The sequence below is a fragment of the Saccopteryx bilineata genome, chromosome 5 (genome assembly GCF_036850765.1).
Source record: "Saccopteryx bilineata isolate mSacBil1 chromosome 5, mSacBil1_pri_phased_curated, whole genome shotgun sequence".
NCBI classification, from domain to species: Eukaryota; Metazoa; Chordata; class Mammalia; order Chiroptera; family Emballonuridae; genus Saccopteryx; species Saccopteryx bilineata.
Window position 1 is genome coordinate 229,730,188 of NC_089494.1, and position 24,130 is coordinate 229,754,317.

The window sequence follows — 24,130 nt, forward strand, 5'->3', positions numbered from 1 at the left end:
TATAACTGAACGAATTTGGCAAGGACATCAAACTGGGGTGGTTTACAATCTATCTGGGGAAAAATGGGGCATCATATTTGAAATGATCCAGCCAGGAAAACTGAAATTACTCTGGGTGTCTCAAACAAAGTGAATTTAATATAGGGAACTGGTTACCTAGGTGATGGAAAGCCAAATAGCAGTCGGTGAGGCAATTGGAATTTTGCAACGAGGAGAAACCAGCCCCATCTCTAGAGCTAGAGGGGCAGCAGGCGGAGGCCCAGCAGCCAGAAGCCAGCCCTGACTGGTGGGAGACAGTGCTATGGGGGAGGGCACCCAAAAGGAGCTGGGGTCCCCTAAGGAGGAGCTGAAGTCGCAGAGGACACTCACCTGTTGCCAGAAAAACAGAGAAAGCAGAGAGGGAGGATGGGAAATACCCTGGCTTCTCCCCTCCCCCTGCCCTCCAGCCTTGTGAGTGCCTCCCATTGGCTAGCCCTACCCAGAAGTCAGAAGGGAAATGCGGTTCCCTACAATGTATAGCTGGGAGGGAGATAAGCCAGGAATGGATACAAGAGCAAATAAGAAGTAGTACACAGATGCTTACAGAGGAAGAAAAAATAATAACAGAGGAAGACTCAGGGAGATCTCTAAGGACCTAGGAGATTGGAGAACACCTCATTGAGGTACTATCTGAAGACAAGACTAAGCTTAGATAAATATTAAATATGTGTGGACAGCTGAGTACTATTAAAAAGATGTCTCCAGAAATGAAAGCGTGAAAAGAATGCCCATTTGTTTAACATCTTTGAAACTGAATTCTCAATAATTGAGAGGCAGGCGTTAGCTCTATCTTTAAAGGATGCTAAGTAATGAATCTATGGTTATTTTCCATCTATCTCCTCTGCCCAGAGCCATTCTCAGCCCTCTTCTGCACCCTGGGAGGCTGACCCTGCAGATTTCATCTCTCGGACTCTCTTGTCTGCTCATTTTCAGTTATGTTTCCCCAGCTGGAGACAGCAGCGGGAGAGGAAAGGTTGACAGGAGAGAGAAGTCAGGGTATCTCTTTCTCACCTGCAGTAGCTGCATTCCTCATGCCCGGTGGCCCCTCTTCCTGGTTCCAGCTCCCACTCTGGGAACACTATTTCCTCTGCCTGTCACTAAGGATGGTCATTGATTCCCCACTGTTACTAGTGTCTGAGGGCCTCAGCATCTTTTATCTGTTCCTTTGACCCACCATGTTGGTAAGCAGTCCATTAAGTCTGCAGTGAATTCTGTTCCTTCTGACATATAGAACCAGGGTTCAAATCCAGGTAGAGAAAAATCTCAAAGCCAGTGCAACACGGACAGTGTTTTTGTACAAATATATTTTAGTAATATATTGTTGGAAAAAGATCTATGCCTTCGGTTTTACATTTTCTCAGGAGATAAATGTTATCCAGTGATAATAAAAACAGAAAGTTTATGTATAGGTATAAGGCAAACAGAAAGAGAGAACACAATATGTTTTCTGATCTGTTAACATTTGTTCAGCCCAATAACCTTATAATATGGGCTGCAAAAGAGAACTTTAACCAATTTTCAGTGACAACTGATCTGAAACTCACTAAGGTTATGTCATCCAGTATTGGAACCAAAACTAGAACACAGGTCTTCGGATTACAGATTTTGTGTTCTTTCCTGCTTGTACATTTATGCACATTTGTAGATGAAAGAAAAAACAATGGCGATGGACTGGTGGCTTAGTTAATTACCTAAAATTGAATTTAGCCTGACCAGGTGGTGGCACAGTGGATGGAGCATCGGACTGGGATGCGGAAGGACCCAGGTTCGAGACCACGAGGTCTCCAGCTTGAGTGCGGGCTCATCTGGCTTGAGCAAAAAGCTTGCCAGCTTGTGTTCAGGGTCGCTGGCTTGAGCAAGTGGTTACTTGGTCTGCTGTAGCCCCCCAGTCAAGGCACATATGAGAAAGCAATCAATGAACAACTAAGGTGTCGCAGCGAGAAACTGATGATTGATGCTTCTCATCTCTCTCCATTCCTGTCTGTCTGTCCCAATCTATCCCTCTCTCTGACTCTCTCTCTGTTCCTGTAAAAATAAATAAATTAATTAATTTTTTTTTCAAAATAAAATTGAATTAAAAAAAATGGTGTGTTCCTAAATGAATCCTAAGAAGAAATGCTGTTATTTATATTTATGGGCTGAAAAGAGATATTTCTGTAGTCCATAATTTTTAAAATCTTGTTGAATCAGCTAATCATAGGCACAAGCATTCTGTATTTCCTTCCTAATATGACTTCATGCTTACATGCCATAATTGCTAGAAAATGAAATCTCTAAATATTTGTTCACAGTATGAATCTTATATTTAGTATTATAGAAAATAGACAAAAATATGTAATGATGGCTTCACAAATTATCTGAAGCGTGAACCTTCTCGTGTCACTTGCTGGGAGGCTAGAGTGTTTGTGCACAGGGCTTCTACGGAGGGGCACAGGAACTGGGGCTCTGAGGACAGAGAGTGCACCTAGCCTGTGCTGCAGACATGGCAGAGGCTTGATTTATGGTTGATAAGTGAATTCTTTTTTTAAGCTGCCCAATATACTTATATTTAGAGTTGTCTGACTTGGTTTAATAGTAACGGCCAGCTTTAATTGTGCACGTACTATATTCATGTACTTTGCATGAGATAATATACTTCATGTAATACTCATAAGAAACTTATGAAGTAGACAGGATTACTGCCCCTAATTTACAGATGAGAAAGCTAGTTAGCTAACTTGATAAAGGATACACCTTGAATTAGGATTCAAACCAGATTGTCTGATTCTAGGTTCTGGAATTCCATGCTCCTGACTATTAAACACACTACCTCCCTCCTTCAAATTACATCTCATCAATAAGGGTGAGCTCTATTTATTTATTGTTTTTGAGAGAGAGAGGGACAGATGAGAAGTATCAACTCATAGTTGCTGCACTTTAGTTGTTCATTAATTGCTTCTTTTACATGTCTTGACCAGAAGCCTCAAGCCAAGACAGTGACCCCTTGCTCAAGCCAGCAACTCTGGGCTTCAAGTCAGTGACTTTGGGCTTCAGGACAGTGACCTTTGGGTTCAAGCCAGGGACTTTGGGATCATATTAATGATCCTGCACTCAGACCAGTGACCCTGCACTCAAGCCGATAAGCCTGCCCTCAAGCCAGTGATATTGAGGTTTTGAACCAAGGCCTTCAGTGCCCTGGTTTGATGCTCTATCCTAGGCCTGGCCAACATACGGCCCGTAATGAGTTTATGCGGCCCGTGATTAAATTTTTTTTTTTTTTTTTTTTAATGGTGAGGGTGGAACCCAGGCACCAGTACTTTTTTTTATTTTTTATTTTATTTTATTTATTGATTTTTAGAGAGAGAGGAGAGAGAGAGAGAGAGAGAGAGAGAGAGAGAGAGAGAAGGGGGAGGAGCAGGAAGCATCAACTCCCATATGTGCCCCGACCAGGCAAGCCCAGGGTTTTGAACCGGCGACCTCAGTGTTCCAGGTCGACGCCCCATCCCACTGCGCCACCACAGGTCAGGCCCGTGATTAAATTTTTTTTTTTTTTTTTTTTTTTTTCATTTTTCTGAAGCTGGAAACAGGGAGAGACAGCCAGACAGACTCCCGCATGTGCCCGACCGGGATCCACCCGGCACGCCCACCAGGGGCGACGCTCTGCCCACCAGGGGGCGATGCTCTGCCCATCCTGGGCGTCGCCATGTTGCGACCAGAGCCACTCTAGCACCTGGGGCAGAGGCCACAGAGCCATCCCCAGCGCCCGGGCCATCTTTGCTCCAATGGAGCCTTGGCTGCGGGAGGGGAAGAGAGAGACAGAGAGGGAAAGCGCGGCGGAGGGGTGGAGAAGCAAATGGGCGCTTCTCCTGTGTGCCCTGGCCGGAATCGAACCCGGGTCCTCCGCACGCTGGGCCGACGCTCTACCGCTGAGCCAACCGGTGATTAAATTTTTAATATTCTCCACTACTTTAAAATCTCAGCTACTCAGAAGCGAAAGCATCTTTGATTATTGGAAATCGAGATATTTAAGAAGACAGTGATACGTGGAAAAGAATTCCGCGTGTGACTAATCTAGGATTAACTTCCAATAATTGGTCAAATGGATTCGTGATACTTCTTTATTTTTTTAAAAGAAATCATTATAAAGATTTACAACTTTTGTACTCGTCTGTACTCGATATAAACTGTTTGATGTTTAGTGGCGATGTGAAACCCATATTCTTTTTTTATTTTTTTTTTATTTTTTGTATTCATTTTAGAGAGGAGAGAGTAAGGGAGAGAAAGAGACAGAGAGGGAGAGAGAGAGAAGAGAGAGAAAGAGAGAGAAGTTGGGGAGGAGCTGGAAGCATCAACTCCCATATGTGCCTTGACCAGGCAAGCCCAGGGTTTCGAACCAGCGACCTCAGCATTTCCAGGTCGATGCTTTATCCACTGCACCACCACAGGTCAGGCAAAACCCATATTCTTTTAGGCGGACTTTGGTAGTACGCACCCAAGGTCAAACAATTCGTTATTTTTGTGGTCAAGTGTGCTGAATCAAGTGGCATTGTAGCATAGACAATAGCTGCAGCTGATAACTGAAAATATGTCCAGGCTGTTTGTAAAACGAAATAATTGTTTTACTTGCAATATAACCCCTTCAAGCTCATTCTGTTAATTAAATATTGTTTTGATCGACTGCAATACAGTTTGGATATTTATACGGTATGTAATTATATTTTTATTAATATGTATTTTTATTAAAATAATATTGTATATAAAAAAATTTCCACTCACATTTATTCATAAACAAATTACATACTAAAATATTGTTTACTTAAATGAATCATTTTTGTATTTAACATTTTTTAATTTTAATATTTCAGCCGGCCCATGAAAAAAGTTTTCTTTCTAATCTGGCCCGGGGGCAAAAACTGTTGGCCACGCCTGCTCTATCCACTGTGCCACCACTGTTCAGTCAATAAGGCAGTGGTCCCCAACCCCCGGGCCGTGGGCCATTTGGTACCAGTCCACAGAGAAAGAATAAATAACTTACATTATTTCCGTTTTATTTATATTTAAGTCTGAACGATGTTTTATTTTTAAAAAATGACCAGATTCCCTCTGTTACATCCGTCTAAGACTCACTCTTGACGCTTGTCTTGGTCACGTGATACATTTATCCGTCCCACCCTAAAGGCCGGTCTCTGAAAATATTTTCTGGCATTAAACTGGTCCGTGGCCCAAAAACGGTTGGGGACCACTGCAATAAGAGTTAGTCTTATTGTTGATTCTGCTGTTGTCATTATTATTAAATCAAGTGAGTAAGATCGCAAGTAAAGGAACAAGTGTTATTCAGAGGGCTTCAAAGCTGTGGAATAGAAAGTTGGACAAGGCTACCCTTGTAAACACAGACTGAGCACTTTCAGTCTTGCCTTCTCTCTCAAGTCTGTTCTTCACATTGCAGAGGAGCTTGGAGAGAGCTGAAAAGGATGGGGAAACAGCAAAAGCAAAAAGGGAAGGAGTAGATTCAACTGGTTTTTAGGTTAAAATCTTGCAACCTTTAAATGCAAAGTGCTTATTCTTAAAAAGATACACCCAATTCAAGTGTTACTTAAGGCCAGTGGAATGATTTTTGAATGCCTGCACTTGCTACATGAAAATTACTGGGAGAAACAGAAGGCATTTCTTGAAACAGCTTTTTAAAGAGATATGAAGCATCTATATCATCTGTCTCCCAAACACCCTTCTTTCTAAGGAGGCAAGCAAGAGTCTGATTATGAATAGATCTCATAATTTGTTTATATTACTTATGCTCTGACTTATTTCAGAAAATATGCAAGCATGATTTCACAGATCCCCATAATACTGTGAGGAAAAGTGAGGTAACCAGGAAAGTAAGGGTAGTGAACACATTAGTTTTGTTAAATAAAACTTACAGAATGCCTGACCTGTGGTGGTGCAGTGGATAAAGCGTTGACCTGGAAATGCTGAGGTCACCGGTTCAAAACCCTGGGCTTGCCTGGTCAAGGCACATATGGGAGTTGATGCTTCCAGCTCCTCCTCCCTTCTCTCACTCCTCCCTCTCTCTGTCCTCTCTAAAAATGAATAAAAAAAAATTAAAAAAAAAAACTTACAGCCTGACCTGTGGTGGCGCAGTGGATAAAGCGTCAACCTGGAAACACTGAGGTTGCCGGTTCAAAACCTTGGCTTGCCTGGTCAAGGCACATATGGGAGTTGATGCTTCCTGCTCCTCCCTCTTCTCTCTCTCTCTCTCTCCCCCCCTCCTCTCTAAAATGAATAAAAAAAAAAATTAAAAAAAAAAAAACTTACAGGACAACAATGTTGTTTTTCTAATGTTCTGTATGTCACTTTAAAGTGCTGTGGCCTCATGTTATTAATGTGAACAGAACCCATGTGCCTGATTTTATGGCACTTAGCACTTTACATCACTGTTTTCTATTATTATTACAGAATGTTTACTCTGGTAGAATATCAATGATATCTTTATCTTTACTTTTACAATATAGTCTCAGCATTTCATGATTTATTCAGTACTAAGTCACCAGCTGTGAATGTTATTTTGGGGGGATAAAACTCATTCCCCATTCCTCATGTCTCCTTGTAGAGGGACTTTCTTAGAAAACCATCTCTGGCCTCTCTCTCTCCACTCTCTTCTTCTGGGGAGGACTTTTTATAATTAATTAAGTTTAGAAGAATTAACGGAGCAGGCTTGTCTCAGATTCTTCCTCTCTCTTCTTGAAAACTGCTAGTTTGCAAACAGGGTGTTTTCTGGTTTATTCTCTCCACCTAGGTGACAGATTGACAAGGCAGACTCTGCCCCTAACGGGCAGGTCTGCGGTTTTCGGGGAGTCAGTTTCATGTATTGTTGGAAGATGTATTAGCGGGTCTATATGGACGCATGTAGTCATGTTGCCCAAATAGGCTTATCAGAATTAAAAGTGATATTTTGGTATCCCTGACAAATTTCTCTGCTTATCCATCAGTAGACTGTGAAACACACGCAGGGAAAAGGAATGCTACTCTCAAATTCCAATAGTACTCCCAGCTGCGGCAACCCTGTAGGAAAAGGAAATTTCCTTTTTTCTGCAGTCTGGTTTACCCTGTGGTTCCAAGTACTTGCGGGCGAGTTGTGCCTACCTAATTCCTAGCTGTGTGACCCTGGTTGGACAAGTCATCCAACCTCTCTCAACCTAATTTCTTTATCTATAAATGGGGCTTTAACAGCTCTTACTTCGTACAGAGTGAAGATTACACACAAAAAGGCCCTCAGCACAGCCTCTGCTCAGTAACTGCCCACTAACACAATCATCATTGCTGCCTTATAGCATCAGTAAGGACCGCCTGCGTCTCAAATGTTTCTATGCCTTATTTTTAAGAGCAATCACACAGGGAAAAAGAGTTTGGGAGAAAAGAAAGAAGAAAGTAAGATAGGTCATTGTATAGAAATCAGAGTATTTGTTAATAGTGTTTCTTGGCATTTGGGTACCATCAGATAGACCAAAAACAAAAAACAAAAAACCCACTCGTGATTCCCAAAGTGTGTCACCACAAAATCCACCAGTTTGCCTGAGATGTTCACCGTCAGCGATATGGCTGGTGCAATCTCGCCCTCTGGTGACGGAAGAAGGTGATGCTTGGATTTTACAATGGGGTATCTTGACAAAACCATAATCCTATGTGGGGATAAAAAGAAGCATCATTGTTGGTCTGACCATATCACACAGACAGAACTAAGCAAATGTGTTAAAAAGGAATGTATCACACTTCAAGCATCCCACCGAGAAGCATTCAGAGCAGTAAAGTGGCAGACAACTTCTATAGAAGAAGTCTCCTTGTCAGTACGTTGTATCCTGCTACTTTGCATTTCTCAGAGTCACTAATAAACTCTCATAAAACAGAATTTTATCTATTCTCTTTTAGTAAGTGCTATGAATACATGAAAAAGGAAGTATTAATGATACACGAAATCCATTTTACTTGCTTTGTTACTTTGGCAACCTATCTGCATGAACAATTCTAATATTAATCAACTAACATGGAAATGTACAATCTTGCAAACATGGACACAAAGTAACAATTTACCAAGTTAGAAATTAAAAAACCTGTCCAATAAATATATGAGCGCATGGACTACCTCCACCTAAGTCAGAGCTCGGACTCTGACTGGCTTCTCTTCCCTGGCTGCACGCACCATCTCTCCTCCCTTCCTGGAGGCCCTCTGCCGGACGATACCTGAATTTACGTGTCCAGTCTCTGCTGTCCTACTCAGCTCTAGAGGCTACACACAATTGCCTACTGGATGTCACTTGTCTGTCTAGGGTCGTGGTCGGCAAACTCATTAGTCAACAGAGCCAAATATCAACAGTACAACGATTAAAATTTCTTTTTTGAGAGCCAAATTTTTTAAACTTAAACTATATAGGTAGGTACATTGTTATTAACTTAATTAGGGTACTCCTAAGCTGGCCAAAGAGCCGCAGTTTGCCGACCACTGGTCTAGGGACATCTCAAACTTAGCACACCAATGCTCCTCTCTTAGCCATGTCCATGCCATTCAATGTCATCTCCTATCAGGTATTCAGGTCTGGAACCTACACGTTGCTCTTGACTCTTCAGTTCGGAGCCCCTGACGCCTACACCATCCCTAAGTCTTGCCAGCTCATCTCCAAACCGGGTCCTGAATTGGCCCCCTCCTTTCCATTTCCAAGGCTCTCACAGTCCTCGCCCACCTGTGCTACTGCAGCTACCTCATCACCCGTCTCCCTGCTCCCTCTCTCGCCCCTGGCATTCTGCTCTGCCAAGAACAGCCTGAATGATCTCTTAAAAATGTAAATCAGATTAAATCACTCCCATGTTTCAAATCCTCCAGTGGCTTCCCATCACAACTGAAGTAAATCAAATCCTCAGCATGGATGAGGGGGTTCTCTAGGATCCGGTGCTCATCCGGCTGTAGGAAAACGCTCTGAGATTAGACTGCCCTGAGACAAGTCTTCCGTGCGGACTTTGGGGGCCAAGTCCCGTGGGGGCAGAACACTGCCCCCCAAGCACTGATCAGATTGTTTAAAGGAAACAGCTGGTCCCCATGGCCTTTTCCCTACATACCTGAAAGGTATTAGTTACAAATCCTTCTCTGCACCTGAACCCAGGCTCCGCTAATTTGCTTGATGAGCAAAGAAATGAATAAATACGATGAGGCTACAGAGATCTGGGCTCTCAGTCCTAGAGGCTGTGAGTCCCCTGTACCTATCTTTTCTCTACACTGTGTCTTGTGTGTGTTTTTTCTTAAGTCCTGCCATGCTTTCTTTTCGTGCGCACCCATTACCGAGCTGGTCTTGGCATTTGGCCTCATTTTTTATCTGTTTTCCCTCAGTCCCTATGCTTCAGGCACGCCAAGCTTGATCCTGCCCCAAATCTTCACCGTGGTGTTCAGCGCTTGCCATGGCTGGGTCCTCGGCCCTTCTCACCATGAGGTTTGCGAGCAAACTTCCCGACCATCTGACCTATATTAGCGCCCCCGTTGCCCCGGCCACTCAGTCACCCAGTCTCTTTCAATAGCTTGTTTCCTTTTCTACATAGCATGTCATCACGATCTCAAATGATCTAATTTCCTTCTTTGTGTAGATGTTTATCTTCTGTCTCTCTAGAGTGCAAGCTCATCGAGGGCAATGTCCGGGTCAGGTATTCTTACTGTTGTAACCTCGGCTTCTACACTGAATGGTTTATGATGGTAAATTAAAAATACCCAGTAACAGGGAAACCATTAAAGCAGATGTGGAATAGGCACGTTTTTGGCACCTCCTCAGCCCCCAAGAAGCATCGCTGGACAAAGGTGTGACAAGGTCACCTTTCCACTCGAAGCCCACACTGCCGAAGCCCACGCTGTAGCCCCCGGGCACACTCACCCCCAAGTGTGATCCCTTGTGCTTGGGCCAAAGTCAGTGTAGAAACCCAGCTTCTCCCCTAACCACATGGTGAGGTCATTGTTCCCAATATATGGCTTAGAAGCATCACTCTCCAAAATTGTTATGAAATCTACGCCTGGTCAGGAAAAAAAAAATGTACATAGTGATGAACCACAGCAATGCAGAAACTATAAGCAAAACTCTGTTCCTGAACCCTTTGCCTTTCCTCATAAATAAAAAATTTAAAAAAATTCTAATGGGTCACAAAAATGAAGTGGACCAAGTCTGAGCTATATGAGAATTTTCCCATATTTAGAATGTAATTGATACATGGAACACCTTAAGAAAATGCAGGAAAGGATAAAAACATCACTTTTCTAAATGTTCATATATTATTTCTTTTTTTTTAAGATTTATTGATTTAACAGAGAGAAGAGGTGAGGTTGGGGGAGTGAGAAGTATCAACTCATACTTGCTTCACTTTAGTTGTTCATTGATTGTTTGTCATATGTGCCTTGATCAGGCAAGCTGAGAGATTCAAACCGGCGACCTCAGCATTCCAGGCCGATTCTTTATCCACTGCGCCACCACAGGTCAGGCAATGTTCACATATGATTAACATCATTCCCCAAATCTCAAATAAGCTTAATGCGTTTCTCAAATACTCAATTTATGTAAAAAAAAAACAAACCAACAAAAAACAAGAGAGTGGTACACAATAGTGTTTTATTCTTGGGCAAATGCCTGCATGGTCTTGGCACAGAGGTATACTGGTTTTTCCAGACCCTGGCCAGATGTGCCTCAGAGATCTATAATCAGGAATAAAGGATTAAAGGCCTTAGCAGCATTAGACTTGCACAGAGCCTCAGCACTTTCCCAGGAGACATGCTCATCATTAAGAATAACCAGAGCAGTTCAGACCTTTACCCTCCATGCAGTGGATCTTTGAGCCAAATGCTGACATATTCCCAAGGATGCTTCATACAAAGATGAGCACCCCCAGGCAAGAAAAGCTTAAAATTGTACCTTAGGCTCTTGGAAGTAATTTGCTTCACAAATGAGCATTACTCTGACCCATGCTGCCTTTTGATCTGACAATTTTCTGGTCCCCAAAGTGAGCCCCCAAGTGGCAGGAGCCACCAGCAGGGTCATCTCTAAGAGCAAAGGCATGACAAGAAGTCCATGTAGATGCCCAGTATGAGGCTTTGTTCAGAATCAGCTGAATTAATTGCTCTTCAACAAGAACAGATGTGGTTACAGAAGCTAAATCCTCCTGCAGCTACCCACCACAGTCAAGCCTTTTTAAGAGGTTAGTTTACGACCCAGCAAACCTGCTTCTTGTTACTTAGGATCTTGCTCAAAGTAAAAGTAACAGTAGTAGTTTCTCAAAACCTAGAACTAATGCCAGTAAGACTCACCTGTTTGATTAAGTAGTTGAGCCGATCTTTCTAGACTAGACCATCCTTCATTGTCGTAGCCAAACCTGAAAGGCCAGATGGCAGCCGAGACCTCTGTGGCTGATGCCTACGGAAGTTTTAATGGTGACTTGGGGTGACTGTCAACAGTGTCAGGCTCAGTGACCCAGTTTTTCTCCACCTCCACCTCTCTCTGCCAAAATTCACATTTCAGCAAAGGAAATTTCCTTAGACATTTGCCCACACATTTAAGTCACAAAAATAAGGACATGTTTGCTAGGTAGTAGTATTCTTATAATCGGTGACATTTCTAACTTAAACTTAGAAGTCATGAGGAATATTTAGAAAGTGAGCATTTGTAATAAACATTGTTTATAATAGCAAAATTTTAGAAATAATCAGGCTGTTTTTTCATAGGAAAAAATGGAAACCAAATAAACTGTATCATGTACATATCATGGAATACTGCACAGTATTAACAAATGAGTCGAGGCTACATATTTCCATATAGATTAATCTCACAAAGATGAATCTATTTTTTTTTATTTTATTTTTTTAAGTGAGAGAAGGGGAGATAGTGAGGCAGACTTCCACATGCACCCCAACTGGGATCCACCTAGCAACCCCTGTCTGGGGCCAATGCTCGAAAACCAAGCTATTTTAGCACCTAAAGCTGAAGCACTCAGACCAACCAAGCCATCCTCAGTGCCCAGGGCCAACATTCGAATTAATTAAGCCACACGCTGTGAGAGAGGAAGAGGGAGAGAAGGGGGAGGGGAAGATGGAGAGAAGCAGATGGTCGCTTCTCTTGTGTGCCTTGACTGGAAATCAAACCCAGGACATCCATATGCCAGGCCAATGCTCTTATCTACTGAGCCACTGGCCAAGGCCTCACGAAGATGATTTTAAATAAAAAAGTAAGTTGTAAAATGTACATGTCAGATGTCATTTAGATAAATTTAAAAACATGGAAAAAAAACATTATTGTCTAGGGATATATCATCTATCATAACAATATAAAAAAGTGTATGAAAATGATAAACACTATATTCAGCAGAGGGGTTTCCCTTGCACTGGAGAAAAATGAGATCACAGAGGGATATATAGAGTCCTTCAACACATCTGTAAAGTGGTATGCTGATTCTAAATGAGTTATAATTTAGAATATAGGTGTTACTCCTCTATTGTCCTGGCAAGGCCAAGGTTCAGGAGCCCAGCCCCTTTGAGAGTTCCCCTTTTGAGCCCATGGGCTCGGTCAGAGAATGCACTGCCCACACCTAACCATCCATCTCAAACTAATACCTACAGATCCACAACAGGGATCCTATAAAAGAGTATGGCTGGATAAGAACAAATCTATCATTGCAACTGAAAAACAACTCAAAGTGGATCATAGGAGCTGAGACTGGGAGAAGAATAAGTAGCAATCTCTAGGCATAGGAGGGCTATTACTCAACACAAAAAGCTCAATGTGCCACAGCAGTGAGCTGGGCATTTCATCTTTATACAAGAAAGATTATTCAATTTAGTGAATGTCAAATAAAGAGAATGGAACCATCAACAGAAATTTCAAGAAGCATAATTATATTCATCAAACTAGCCCTTTTTATGCAACTAGATTTATATAAGTAACTAGATTTTATCACTTGAAAAGCTGGTATTTCTTTATTCTTTCAATCTCAGTAAGTGCTACCACCATCATCCATCCAGTTGTTCAAGCCAAAAACAAAAACAGAAGTCATCCTCAATTCCTTATTTGTTCCTCTGAATATGGTCTTTCTCCCCTATTAGAATGTTAACCCCGTGAGAACAAGCATCTTGTCCAACTTGTTTACCTCTGAATCTCTGTCACCAGGTACAAAGGAGACATTCAATAAAGATTTGTCAAATGATGGCGTGTGGAGGACCCGGGTTCGATTCCCGGCCAGGGCACACAGGAGAAGCGCCCATTTGCTTCTCCACCCCTCCGCCGCGCTTTCCTCTCTGTCTCTCTCATCCCCTCCCGCAGCCGAGGCTCCATTGGAGCAAAGATGGCCCGGGCGCTGGGGATGGCTCTGTGGCCACTGCCTCAGGCGCTAGAGTAGCTCTGGTCGCAACATGGCGACACCCCGGAGGGGCAGAGCATCGCCCCTGGTGGGCGTGCCGGGTGGATCCCAGTCGGGCGCATGCGGGAGTCTGTCTGACTGTCTCTCCCTGTTTCCAGCTTCAGAAAAATGAAAAAAAAAAAAAAAGAAAAAGAAAAAAAAAAAAAAAGATTTGTCAAATGAATGAATGAACAAAAGACCAAAAGATCAGGTATGAAATCAAACTGAAAGGACTCCGTTTGAAAAGAATCCCCAACATTACTATCCCCTTCTGACTGACATTATTTGACAACTAATAAATAAAAGGAAAGGGAGATCACATAATTAAGAAATAGCTACTGAGTTCCGAGCCTGTGCCAAGCACTCCAGGAGGTGCTAAGAGTACCAAGGTAAACAAGAGAGGTGTGGCCTGCCTCTTCGATACAGCTTTTTATTCAATATGAAAAAATGTGCCTGGTAATACAGACTGCTGAAATCCAAAGTTAACCCACAAATTCTATTTTCCCCAAAACTGTAACTCTAACTGCATGGTGAAACACATCATACATTTTATCAGAGCAGATAGAAAGCACAACATTGCAATGGCTTACTGATGCCCACCTCGAGCACAAAAAGGGACAATAAAGCATACAAAACTGTAGACAGCAAGAGGCAAAAGGGACCAGAAAACTTCCCCAACTCACCCATTCACAAGTTACCCTAAATCTGAAAATCAAGAATCAGCTGTTTGTTTTTCCTTAAACCAAAGAATCTCACATTATTGCTTTCAGCAATATCTACCAAACAGTACAAAGCAGCCCACTATAAAATAGTTCATTATTTCATAGGGTAAATGTGTCTAATGGGATGACAAAAATAACTTCATATAACAAAATAATAAGCAGTTTGCCCCTATTAGATGTGTTTATCCTGTCCCAAAGACTAACCCAACTTCATAAAATAATTCTACTATGTTATTAGCCTCTGACCTAAGGGTTAAGGAGATGAGATACAGGGCCCTAAAGTCATTAGATCCAGGTCTAGAGTTCAAGTATAATAGTGAAGTGTACAGAGGTATGCATATGCATAAGTAACATATAAAGTTCTACTTACCATTTTGCCCAATTTCTTCTCATAGGTTTTATGCCGTAGTCCTAATCCTAATAACCCCACACCAACAAGCAGCCATAAAACTAAACAGAAAGAAAAGATACTTGTTTAAAAGAAATTATGTTTGCTTTCAATTTTTTTTTTCATGAAATTATTGAATCTATTCATCAAAGATTTTGTGAAAAGGAGAAATGTCTAATTCTTGGGTTAATTTTCATGTGTGACATGCATACAAGACCCATACTTTAAAACCAGGTTTCAAAGATTCTTCCCTAAAAATATTCCAACAGCCATGAGCTTAGAGTAAAAATAAATCATAAATAGAAAATAGATACAGGAAGTAATAGATGAGAGAACAACTCTCTATGCGCAGGAACTGGCAGGAAAAAACACCCTGAAGAATCAAGTCCACAAATAATTAAGACATTTAAATTTAAGAATCAGAATATAAAATAAGATGTTTAACATGTTTAGAAAAATAAGAGGAAATCCAATAGTATGACTGAGGGACATAAGACTAACTCAATGATCAGGAAAAATTATAAAGAAATCAATAGACTTCTAGAAATAAAACTATGTAACTATAATAAATGAAACTAAAAGCTCAATGGACGAGATAAACAGTAGATTAGACAAAGCTGAATAGAAAAGGAGTGCAAGAGGCAGCTTAATAAACAAAGGTAGAGACTGCAAGAAGCTCAGAGACATGGGGAAGAGAATAAGAAGAGCCAACCCATATCTAATTAGAGTCAAAAAGGAAAGAAGAGACAGAATTAAAAAGAGGCAATATTTGCAGAAATAAAGCTGAGAATTTTCCAGAATTGATCAAAGACATGTCTTTTAGATTCAGAAAGCCTAAAGACTCCTAAGCAACATGAGCGATGCCCCTGGTTGAGTAGCTCAGTTGGTTAGAGTGTCATCCCCATTCACCAAGGTTGTGAGTTTAATCCCTGCTCAGGGCACATACTAGAATCAACCAGTGAATGCATAAATAAGCAGAAAAACAAATTGATCTCTCTTTCTCCCTTCCTCTCTCCCGAAATCAATCAATAAAAATAAATAAGTTAGCATTGTAATATCACATTGTTAAAAACAAATAAAGCTGGGTGGCAGAAGAAGAATCTACATCTAGATATATCACAGTAAAACTACAGAACACCAACAAAGAGAGAATCTTTTTTTTTTTTTGTATTTTTCTGAAGCTGGAAACGGGGATAGACAGTCAGACAGACTCCCGCATGCGCCTGACTGGGATCCACTCAGCACGCCCACCAGGGGGCGACGCTCTGCCCACCAGGGGGCGATGCTCTGCCCCTCCGGGGCGTCATTCTGTCGCGACCAGAGCCACTCTAGCACCTGGGGCAAAGGCCAAGGAGCCATCCCCAACACCCGGACCATCTTTGCTCCAATGGAGCCTTGCTGCAGGAGGGGAAGAGAGAGACAGAGAGGAAGGAGAGGGGGAGGGGTGGAGAAGCAGATGGGCGCTTCTCCTGTGTGCCCTGGCCGGGAATCGAACCCGGGACTCCTGCACGCCAGGCTGACGCTCTACCACTGAGCCAACTGGCCAGGGCCAAAGAGAGAATCTTAATGACTGCTAGAGGGAAAAGACAGACTGCCTTCGAAGGAGGAAAGATTACATTGATAGCCCACTTCTCATCAGCAAAAATAAAAGCCAGATGACAGGGGCTTATCCTAAAGGTGGTGAGAAAAATAAGCAACTACTAAGAAGAACAGAAATTAAAGGAGTAATTTCCAAACTATAGAAAGAAAAGTAGCGGGATGGGGCGGGGGGGGGGGGGGGGTTCATAAGAAATGAAAAACCCAACCAATGCAAAAGCAAGTAAGAAGATAAACAAGAAAAAATATATATCTAGACAAAGTAGAAAAAGAATGAGAAAAGAAGATAGAAGTAAATCATAATACTGTGCATGAGAAACTGCTATAAAAATAGATTAAACTTTGAAGTTAAAAGACAAAGGCTAATATTCTAAAAAAAGCAAAACAATGGAGACAGTGGAGGCAAGGCGTTGTCCAGAGGAGGGGGAAAGGGGAGTAAGTGAGGCACAGGAACGCTCAGGTGGCAAAACTCCTCTGGGTGATGCTGTAATGGTATGTGAAATAGACACATCTGATTATGGAGTTGTCAGAATCCATAGAACATCCAACAAAAGGAGTGAACCCTAATGTAAGCTAGGGACTTTGGTAATAATTGATCAGTATTGATTCATCAATTGTAACAAATGCACCACAATAATGCAAGATGTTAGTAATGGTGGAAGTTGTGGGATGGGAGTCAGAGGGGGTATGCTCTAAAAAAATAAAACCATTTAACATTTTAAAAAGACAAAGATAGTGGTTGCCATGGGTAGGGGAAGGGAGGGATGAACAAACAGATCACAGAAGATTTTTAAGGCAGTAAAACTACACTGCATGATACTGTAAGGGTGAGTACATGTCATTATGCATTTGTCTAAACCCACAGAATCCACAGTACCAAGAGTGAGCCCTAACGTGAACTACGGACTCTGGGTGACAGTGATGTGTGATGTCTGTTCATCAATAGCAATGAATGTGCTTCTCCAGTGGGGAATGCTGATGGTGGTGGTGTGGGGGGTGTTGTCTGTGTGTGAGGTCAGAGCATAAATGGGAAACCTCTGTACTTTCTGTTCAGTTTTACTATGAACCTAAAATGGCTCTAAAAATAGACTATTTTTAAAAACCACATAAAACTATCTAGACAACTCTGTGAGTAAACTGTTTCAAATGCTTCAATTTGATGAATGAATGAAAGAATTATGGCTCTCAATATTAATAATTAAAAAAAACAAAGATTGTCAGGATTAAAAACTAATAAAAACTGCTGGATCCTGGTTTTGAGGGACATAACTAAAACATAAGAACAACAACAAAAAATTTTTAAATACCCCTTAAATTTTAAAATAATTTTTTAAAATTCTGATGAAACATATATTAAGGTTTTTAAATATATAATGGTCTCATTGCTTTGTGATACTTCTTTTAGAAATATATTGAAATTTTATTTAGTTTCTTAATTGTTATCTATTTACACTATAATATTTTGTCTTCTTTAATAAAGTATCTACTCATTGAGGATGGAGACCAGTTTTCACATGTGTTTAAATCCTACATAACATTATGTAGTTATAAAATTTATTGTATCCTAATATACTATCTGCAAATTTTACACATTTACTATACATTAAATATTTACTTAATCCAGTTCATTTGAAATGAGTCATACTAAATAGTAAACTTATTTCATGTTTGAGTTTCTCATTCATCAATATTCTAAAAGTTAACATATTTAATCTCCTAAAAAGGAGAACAAGAAATGGAATACATAGTCTTGACTATTAAAACAAAGCATTTTGGAAATTTTACCTCTTAAGTCATCCTATCTACATTAGAAGTGAAACACAATTAACACAGTATATTTACAGTTGAAATAATATGATATCAGAGATTTGTTTTAAAGTATTTCACACATACACACTTAAAAAACCTGGGAAAGTTAGCCATCGATAACATTGGGAAATTGTTAACCATTTTTGGAACTGGGTGAAGGGTAGAGGAGGATTCATTATACTCTAATATCACATATGTTTGAAGATTTATACACTGCTCACAAAAATTAGGGGATCAAGGAACGTACAGATACTCCAGTGCTTTCAGCCTTTTGTATAGTACATTTTCACCAATGAAATAAAAGTTGGTTTTGCATCTCATTTGCATAACTTAACAACTTTCTTTGACTTATCTTTGCTTTTCTGATGTTCTTGTTTAATAAAAAAATCAAATGCTTTTTTTATCGCTTCATATTCATTTGAAATATCCCCTAATTTTTGTGAGCAGTATATTTATAAAAGCATTTTGAAGAGAAAGCAAAACTATACTTACAAAGTTTCATGTACTTTTCACTCTTTCTGAAAAGCACTTTAGGAGTGCTTTTTGTTTGAAGAAGAAAGTCAAGACTTTTCTTAGGACCAAACAGCATATTCAGCCCAATAATTAGCATCACTGATCCTATTGAAAGAGAAAGAATATATTAGACTATATTACATTTTAATCCAAAAATCCTTCCAATAATAAATTTCAGGAGCCAAGATTTCAATTCAATGGGCACACCCTGAAAATTCAGTTACTAAGTTAATTTATCTCAGAACCTAAGCCGTTACTCTAGTAGTACTTTTTTTTTTTTTTTTTACAGAGACAGAGAGTGAGTCAGAGAGAGGGATAGACAGGGACAGACAGGAATGGAGATAGATGAGAAGCATCAATCATTAGTTTTTCATTGCATGTTGCAACACCTTAGTTGTTCATTGATTGCTTTCTCATATGTGCCTTGACCGTGGGCCTTCAGCAGACCGAGTAACCCCTTGCTGGAGCCAGTGACCTTGGGTTCAAGCTGGTGAGCTTTTGCTCAAACCAGATGAGTCCGTGCTCAAGCTGGCAACCTCAGGGTCTCGAACCTGGGTCCTCTGCATTCCAGTCCAACACTCTATCCACTGCGCCACTGCCTGGTCAGGCTCTAGTAGTACTTTTGATCACTGGAATGAGCGTAAGAAATTAGCTCGGTAGAACCCTGATGGATTCTTTTCATTTCCTGAGTGCTTCCTAGCAGTTAGATTGCCCAGAGTATGCATCAGTGTTGACTGGGCAGAGCGGAGTGGAGCTCAAGAGAAGGGAGCCTTCTGAACGGCCCGAAGGACTCAATCTTCTCCATGGAAGGGACCTCACGTACACCAAGTTGAGAGTACAAAGGAGGGTATATGAAAGTTCTCAAAATGGCAGTGCTTGTGGCAACAACTCTGGCCTGGGAAGAGGGTGTTCCGGGCACGGGCTCCTCAGAGGATGCCTGCCAGAACACTCACCGTGCCAGTAAGGTGGGCCTATAATGTTGAGCTCAATTGGGATGCATTACAATGTACCTTAATGTAAAATTTCCATACTTCTAAGATTGTATCTATATCTAATAAAAGGGGAAACAGAGGGATGAGTGAACAATATATGAATTAGGAAATGTCAATTAAAAGTTAAGTCAAGCCCTGGCCGGTTGGCTCAGCGGTAGAGCGTCGGCCTAGCATGCGGAGGACCCAGGTTCGATTCCCGGCCAGGGCACACAGGAGAAGTGCCCATTTGCTTCTCCACCCCTCCGCCGCGCCTTCCTCTCTGTCTCTCTCTTCCCCTCCCGCAGCCAAGGCTCCACTGGAGCAAAGATGGCCCGGGCGCTGGGGATGGCTCGGTGGCCTCTGCCTCAGGCGCTAGAGTGGCTCTGGTCGCAACATGGCGATGCCCAGGATGGGCAGAGCATCGCCCCCTGTTGGGCAGAGCATCGCCCCATGGTGGGCATGCCGGGTGGATCCCGGTTGGGCGCATGCGGGAGTCTGTCTGACTGTCTCTCCCTGTTTCCAGCTTCAGAAAAATGCAAAAAAAAAAAAGTTAAGTCAAGCCTGACTTGTGGTGGTGCAGTGGATAAGGCACCAGACCTAGAATACTGAGATTGCGGGTTTAAAACCCTGGGTTTGCCTGGTCAAGGCACATATAAGAAGCAGCTACTATGAGTTGATGCTTCCCGCTCCTCCCCCCCTCCCTTCTCTCTCTCTCTCTCTCTCTCTCTAAAATCAATAAATACATTTTTTAAAAAGTTAAGTCTAGGTGGAAGGCTATCAAAACAAACAAACAAAAATAAACTATACATATATATATGTGCAATTTTCAAAAAATAGTAGAAACCCAGAAAATAAACTTATAACTAGTTACTGATATAATATGAATTCTTTTCAATTGTATTAAAAGCTACTCTGAACATTACCAACATTTCTTAATTTTGTGGCCTTATCAAGATGCCACTCTTGCTAAAAAAAAAAAAAATCTTCGTTGAGAAAGCACTCAAAAAGCACACCTCTAAATAAATAAACACATGCTAGAATGGCTCTTACTTTCATTTGTTTTCTCCACATGGCAGACCCCTAAGCAAGCTGGAGGAAGGAAAAAGCAGGGCATTGGACAGGAAGACAGAGCAGGACAGAGCACACACACCTGAAAGAAACCAGAAGAAATCCACAGTTCGCAAAGCCAAGATCACCGCAGTGGAAGTGCAGCAATGGATTTCTCTAATGAGGGGAGAGCTGGGGTATTTGCCAGAAATATCAAATTCTCAAAAGTCATTTTAAATATTACATGTAATTTAAAAATCCCTCTCTTAAATCGCCCTGTCCTGACAGCTGTCTAGCTCACGGGATAGAAACATGCATGTGAAACTATACAGAGTGGGTGGGTGCATCCCAAGGGCGTAAAGGAGAGGCTGCCAAGGAGCTCAGGTGGACACCCAGATCTATGTGCGGCACTCGGCCCACTGTAAGCCCGCAGTAACTGTCTGGTTTTATGAATGCTGTTTCCTCCGCCACAGTGAAGCTCCAGGTAGCCAGGGACACGGTGTCTCTTAAGTCTCCAGCACCTGGCACTGTACCCACAACACAAGAGGGGTGCAATATTTTTTTTTTAATGAGTGAATGAACAAAGGAGAAAAAATAAATATAAGAACAAACAAGAACTGAATCCCTTACTAATATGTTTCGGCTCCTCACTTTTCAACGATTTTATCCTAGAAGCATCTGACATGGATTACTTTAACTAAAATGATAAGCAACATTTGATTTATATATACATTGCTCACAAAAATTAGGGGGTCAGGGAACATGCAGATACTCCAGTACTTTCAGCACTTTTGTACAGTGCATTTTCATCTATGAAATAAAAGTTGGTTTTGCATCTCATTTGCATAATCAAACAACTTTGACTTGTTTGCTTTTCTGATGTTCTTGTTTAATAAAAAAAAATCAAATGCTTCTTTGATTTTCATATTCATTTTGAAATATCCCCTAATTTTTGTGAGCAGTATATTATACAGCAGTAATTTTATTATTGCTAGCAGACTATTTTTAAAGTATTAAATTCAGATGAAATTTAGGAAATTTTACTTTTGGCATATAAGTTCATAACCACTGAAATGAAAACCGTATTTATTCTATGACTTGGGAATTTATCATTTACATTAAGATTCATATATGCAAAATATATATTTTTATAGGTAAAAATAAATAAAAATCATAGATAAAATTCAGGAGAACCAAAAATATCACAATTTATATATATATATATATATATATATATATTTATAAACCTACCACTGAAGTAGCAATGTAGGTGAACATCATTATCATATCCTATACCCTTTCCCAACATGTCAGATACAAGTGTTACACAGTACCTCTTTTATACTTTATTATGAATTAAACTTGTTTTTTTATAACAAATTTGCTCAGAAGGGCTTTGTAGTAATAAATATTCCTGAAAGTCAGATGAATGAAGAAATTTATTTTTAAGTAGTAATTTAGACATGCCTCCGGTATTTTTTTTAAATCAAGAGACTCTGTTTTAATGAAGAATGCAAGATCATCCTCTTTATTTCCATCCGTCATTTAAAGTGCTAGATCCCAATCTTGAAGGGTATTTTCCTGTAGTTATGACTCACCCAAAAGCACATCAGATCTTTCTCTAGCGTAGACACCTCCTGGGACAAATTTAAAAGCTGTGCACCATGCACAGAAAAATATGCCTAGAATATAAAATAGCATGGCAATGGTCATGGTTTTCCCAGGGCTCGGCCCCGAGCTAATGAGGTGTCCAAGCACTTGCGGCCACACGGACGCTGTGAAGACGGCGAGCACACAGCCAGACGTGGCGGCTGCCCACGTGGGCAGGTAAAGAAGGCCAGCGGCCGAGGCTGCTCCTGTTTTTCAAAGAGAAAAAGAAAAAGAATCAAACAGGAAAGCAATGATAGTCTCTTCCACTTTCTAACAATAAATAAATAAATAAATAAATAAATAAATAAATAAATAAATAAATAAATAAGGAGGGATAATAAGCTTATAGGATAACCAGTGTATAGTCATTTAGACCCAGAAGGGACCTCAGGGGCATTCTGGTTCAATCTTTGCACTAATGAGAAAGGTTAACATGACTTGCTAGAAGTCACCCAGCTAGTTATTTGCACAACTGGAGGTGGAATGTGGGTCTAGAGAATCTCCACCCAATGATTTTCTTCAGGAATGGTGGGGAGAGGGAAGAAGGTATTTTTAGATTATTTGCATTAAGATCCTCAGAACAATAAAAACTTTAAAAAATGAACTTACCTATAAGACCAAACACATGTCCATTTAACTAGCCAGACCCTTGACATTAGAACACAGGTAGAGTCAGTGTGGTTTCTGAAATGTTTTTGTTAAGGTACTTTCTAAGTTAACTTGTTAAGGCATTTCCATCCATTTAAAGACTGTGCCTCGTCCTTCTGTAAGTAAGTTGACTTCCCCAACCACACAGGCCCAGAAGATGTGGCTGGGAAGAGTATTGCAGGCACGCCGCCTGAGTAAGTCTGCGGTCAGTGCACCCCACCCAACAGCCCGCTGAGTCTGGGGGCTGTGCGACCCACCTGCTCCACCGCAGACACTAGAAAGTATGTTAGGGTCTCACAGCACCTCATTTTGGAGCCATCAATATATCACTTTTACAAAGAATATGACATTTTCTAGATATTTCAATCAATACTGTGTCATTGTGATCCACCCTTCAAGTGTGTCTGCAGCAGATGACTCACTGCTCAGGGCAAGAATTCCAGAAAAGCCAGCCAGGGACAGAAGGAGTGGCTCCAGCCAGCTTCTGAGTGCCCCACGGCTCCCATCCATCAGTGAGTTCCACCTGCACCATCACAGGACAATGCCATGTGACTGTCTATTCCCCCCACTTCAAAAGACTATCACTCAGATAAACATGAGACCCAGATCCAGGGCCCTCTACAACTCATGGACTTTTAACTCCAGAGTAAAACCATCCAACACTTAGATCCAACAATGGTTATTTTAGTAACAGAAACTGTTTTTTTCATAGAAATAAAACAAATGTAATGTCTATTCACTGTAGACATTTAAAAAATACAGAACTGTAAAGAAGCAATTAAGAGTTGCCTAAGGCTAGCATGACCAGAGCCAATACTCTGATGTATTTCTCCTAATCTTTTTCTATGTCTAATCTGGAAGTATTTTTACATAAATGAAATCATAGCATGTGTTGAGGATTATATTCTGCTTCTTATGTGACATTATATTAAGAAGACTGTCAGAGGGAGGGGGTGGTGGGAGGGGAGGGGCACAAAGAAAACCAGATAGAAGGTGATGGAAGACAATTTGACTTTGGGTGAGGGGTATGCAACATAATCAAATGTCAAAATAACCTGGAGAGGTTTTCTCTGAACATATGTACCATGATTTATCAATGTCACCCCATTAAAATTAATAAAATAAATAATTTCACATGTTAAAAAAAAAAGAACATTGTCTGTGTCTGACCTGTGGTGGCCCAGTGGATAGAGAGTTGACCTGGAACACTGAGGTCCCTAGTTCAAAACCCTGGCCTTGCCTGGTCAAGGCACATACAAAAAGCAAGTAACGAACAACTAAAGTGAAGCAACTATGAGTTGATACTTCTCCCTCCCTTCCTCCCCTCTTCTCTCTGTAAAATCAATAAATAAAATCTTAAAAAA

At 41.0% G+C, this 24,130-nt stretch overlaps 1 protein-coding gene across 2 annotated transcripts in view; it reads right to left on the bottom strand.

Annotated features, from left to right (window-relative positions):
* CWH43 (cell wall biogenesis 43 C-terminal homolog) overlaps window positions 1–24,130 on the bottom strand; it is a 50,318-nt gene that overhangs the window by 11,498 nt on the left and 14,690 nt on the right. For both annotated transcript variants that reach the window (XM_066279826.1, XM_066279827.1), the window contains exons 7-12: window positions 22,067–22,324; window positions 18,430–18,555; window positions 14,515–14,594; window positions 11,342–11,447; window positions 9,924–10,059; window positions 7,545–7,694 (exon numbers count right to left, since the gene is read on the bottom strand). In XM_066279826.1, coding sequence (XP_066135923.1) covers window positions 7,545–7,694; window positions 9,924–10,059; window positions 11,342–11,447; window positions 14,515–14,594; window positions 18,430–18,555; window positions 22,067–22,324 — 856 coding nt within the window. The remainder of the gene's footprint in view (window positions 1–7,544; window positions 7,695–9,923; window positions 10,060–11,341; window positions 11,448–14,514; window positions 14,595–18,429; window positions 18,556–22,066; window positions 22,325–24,130) is intronic.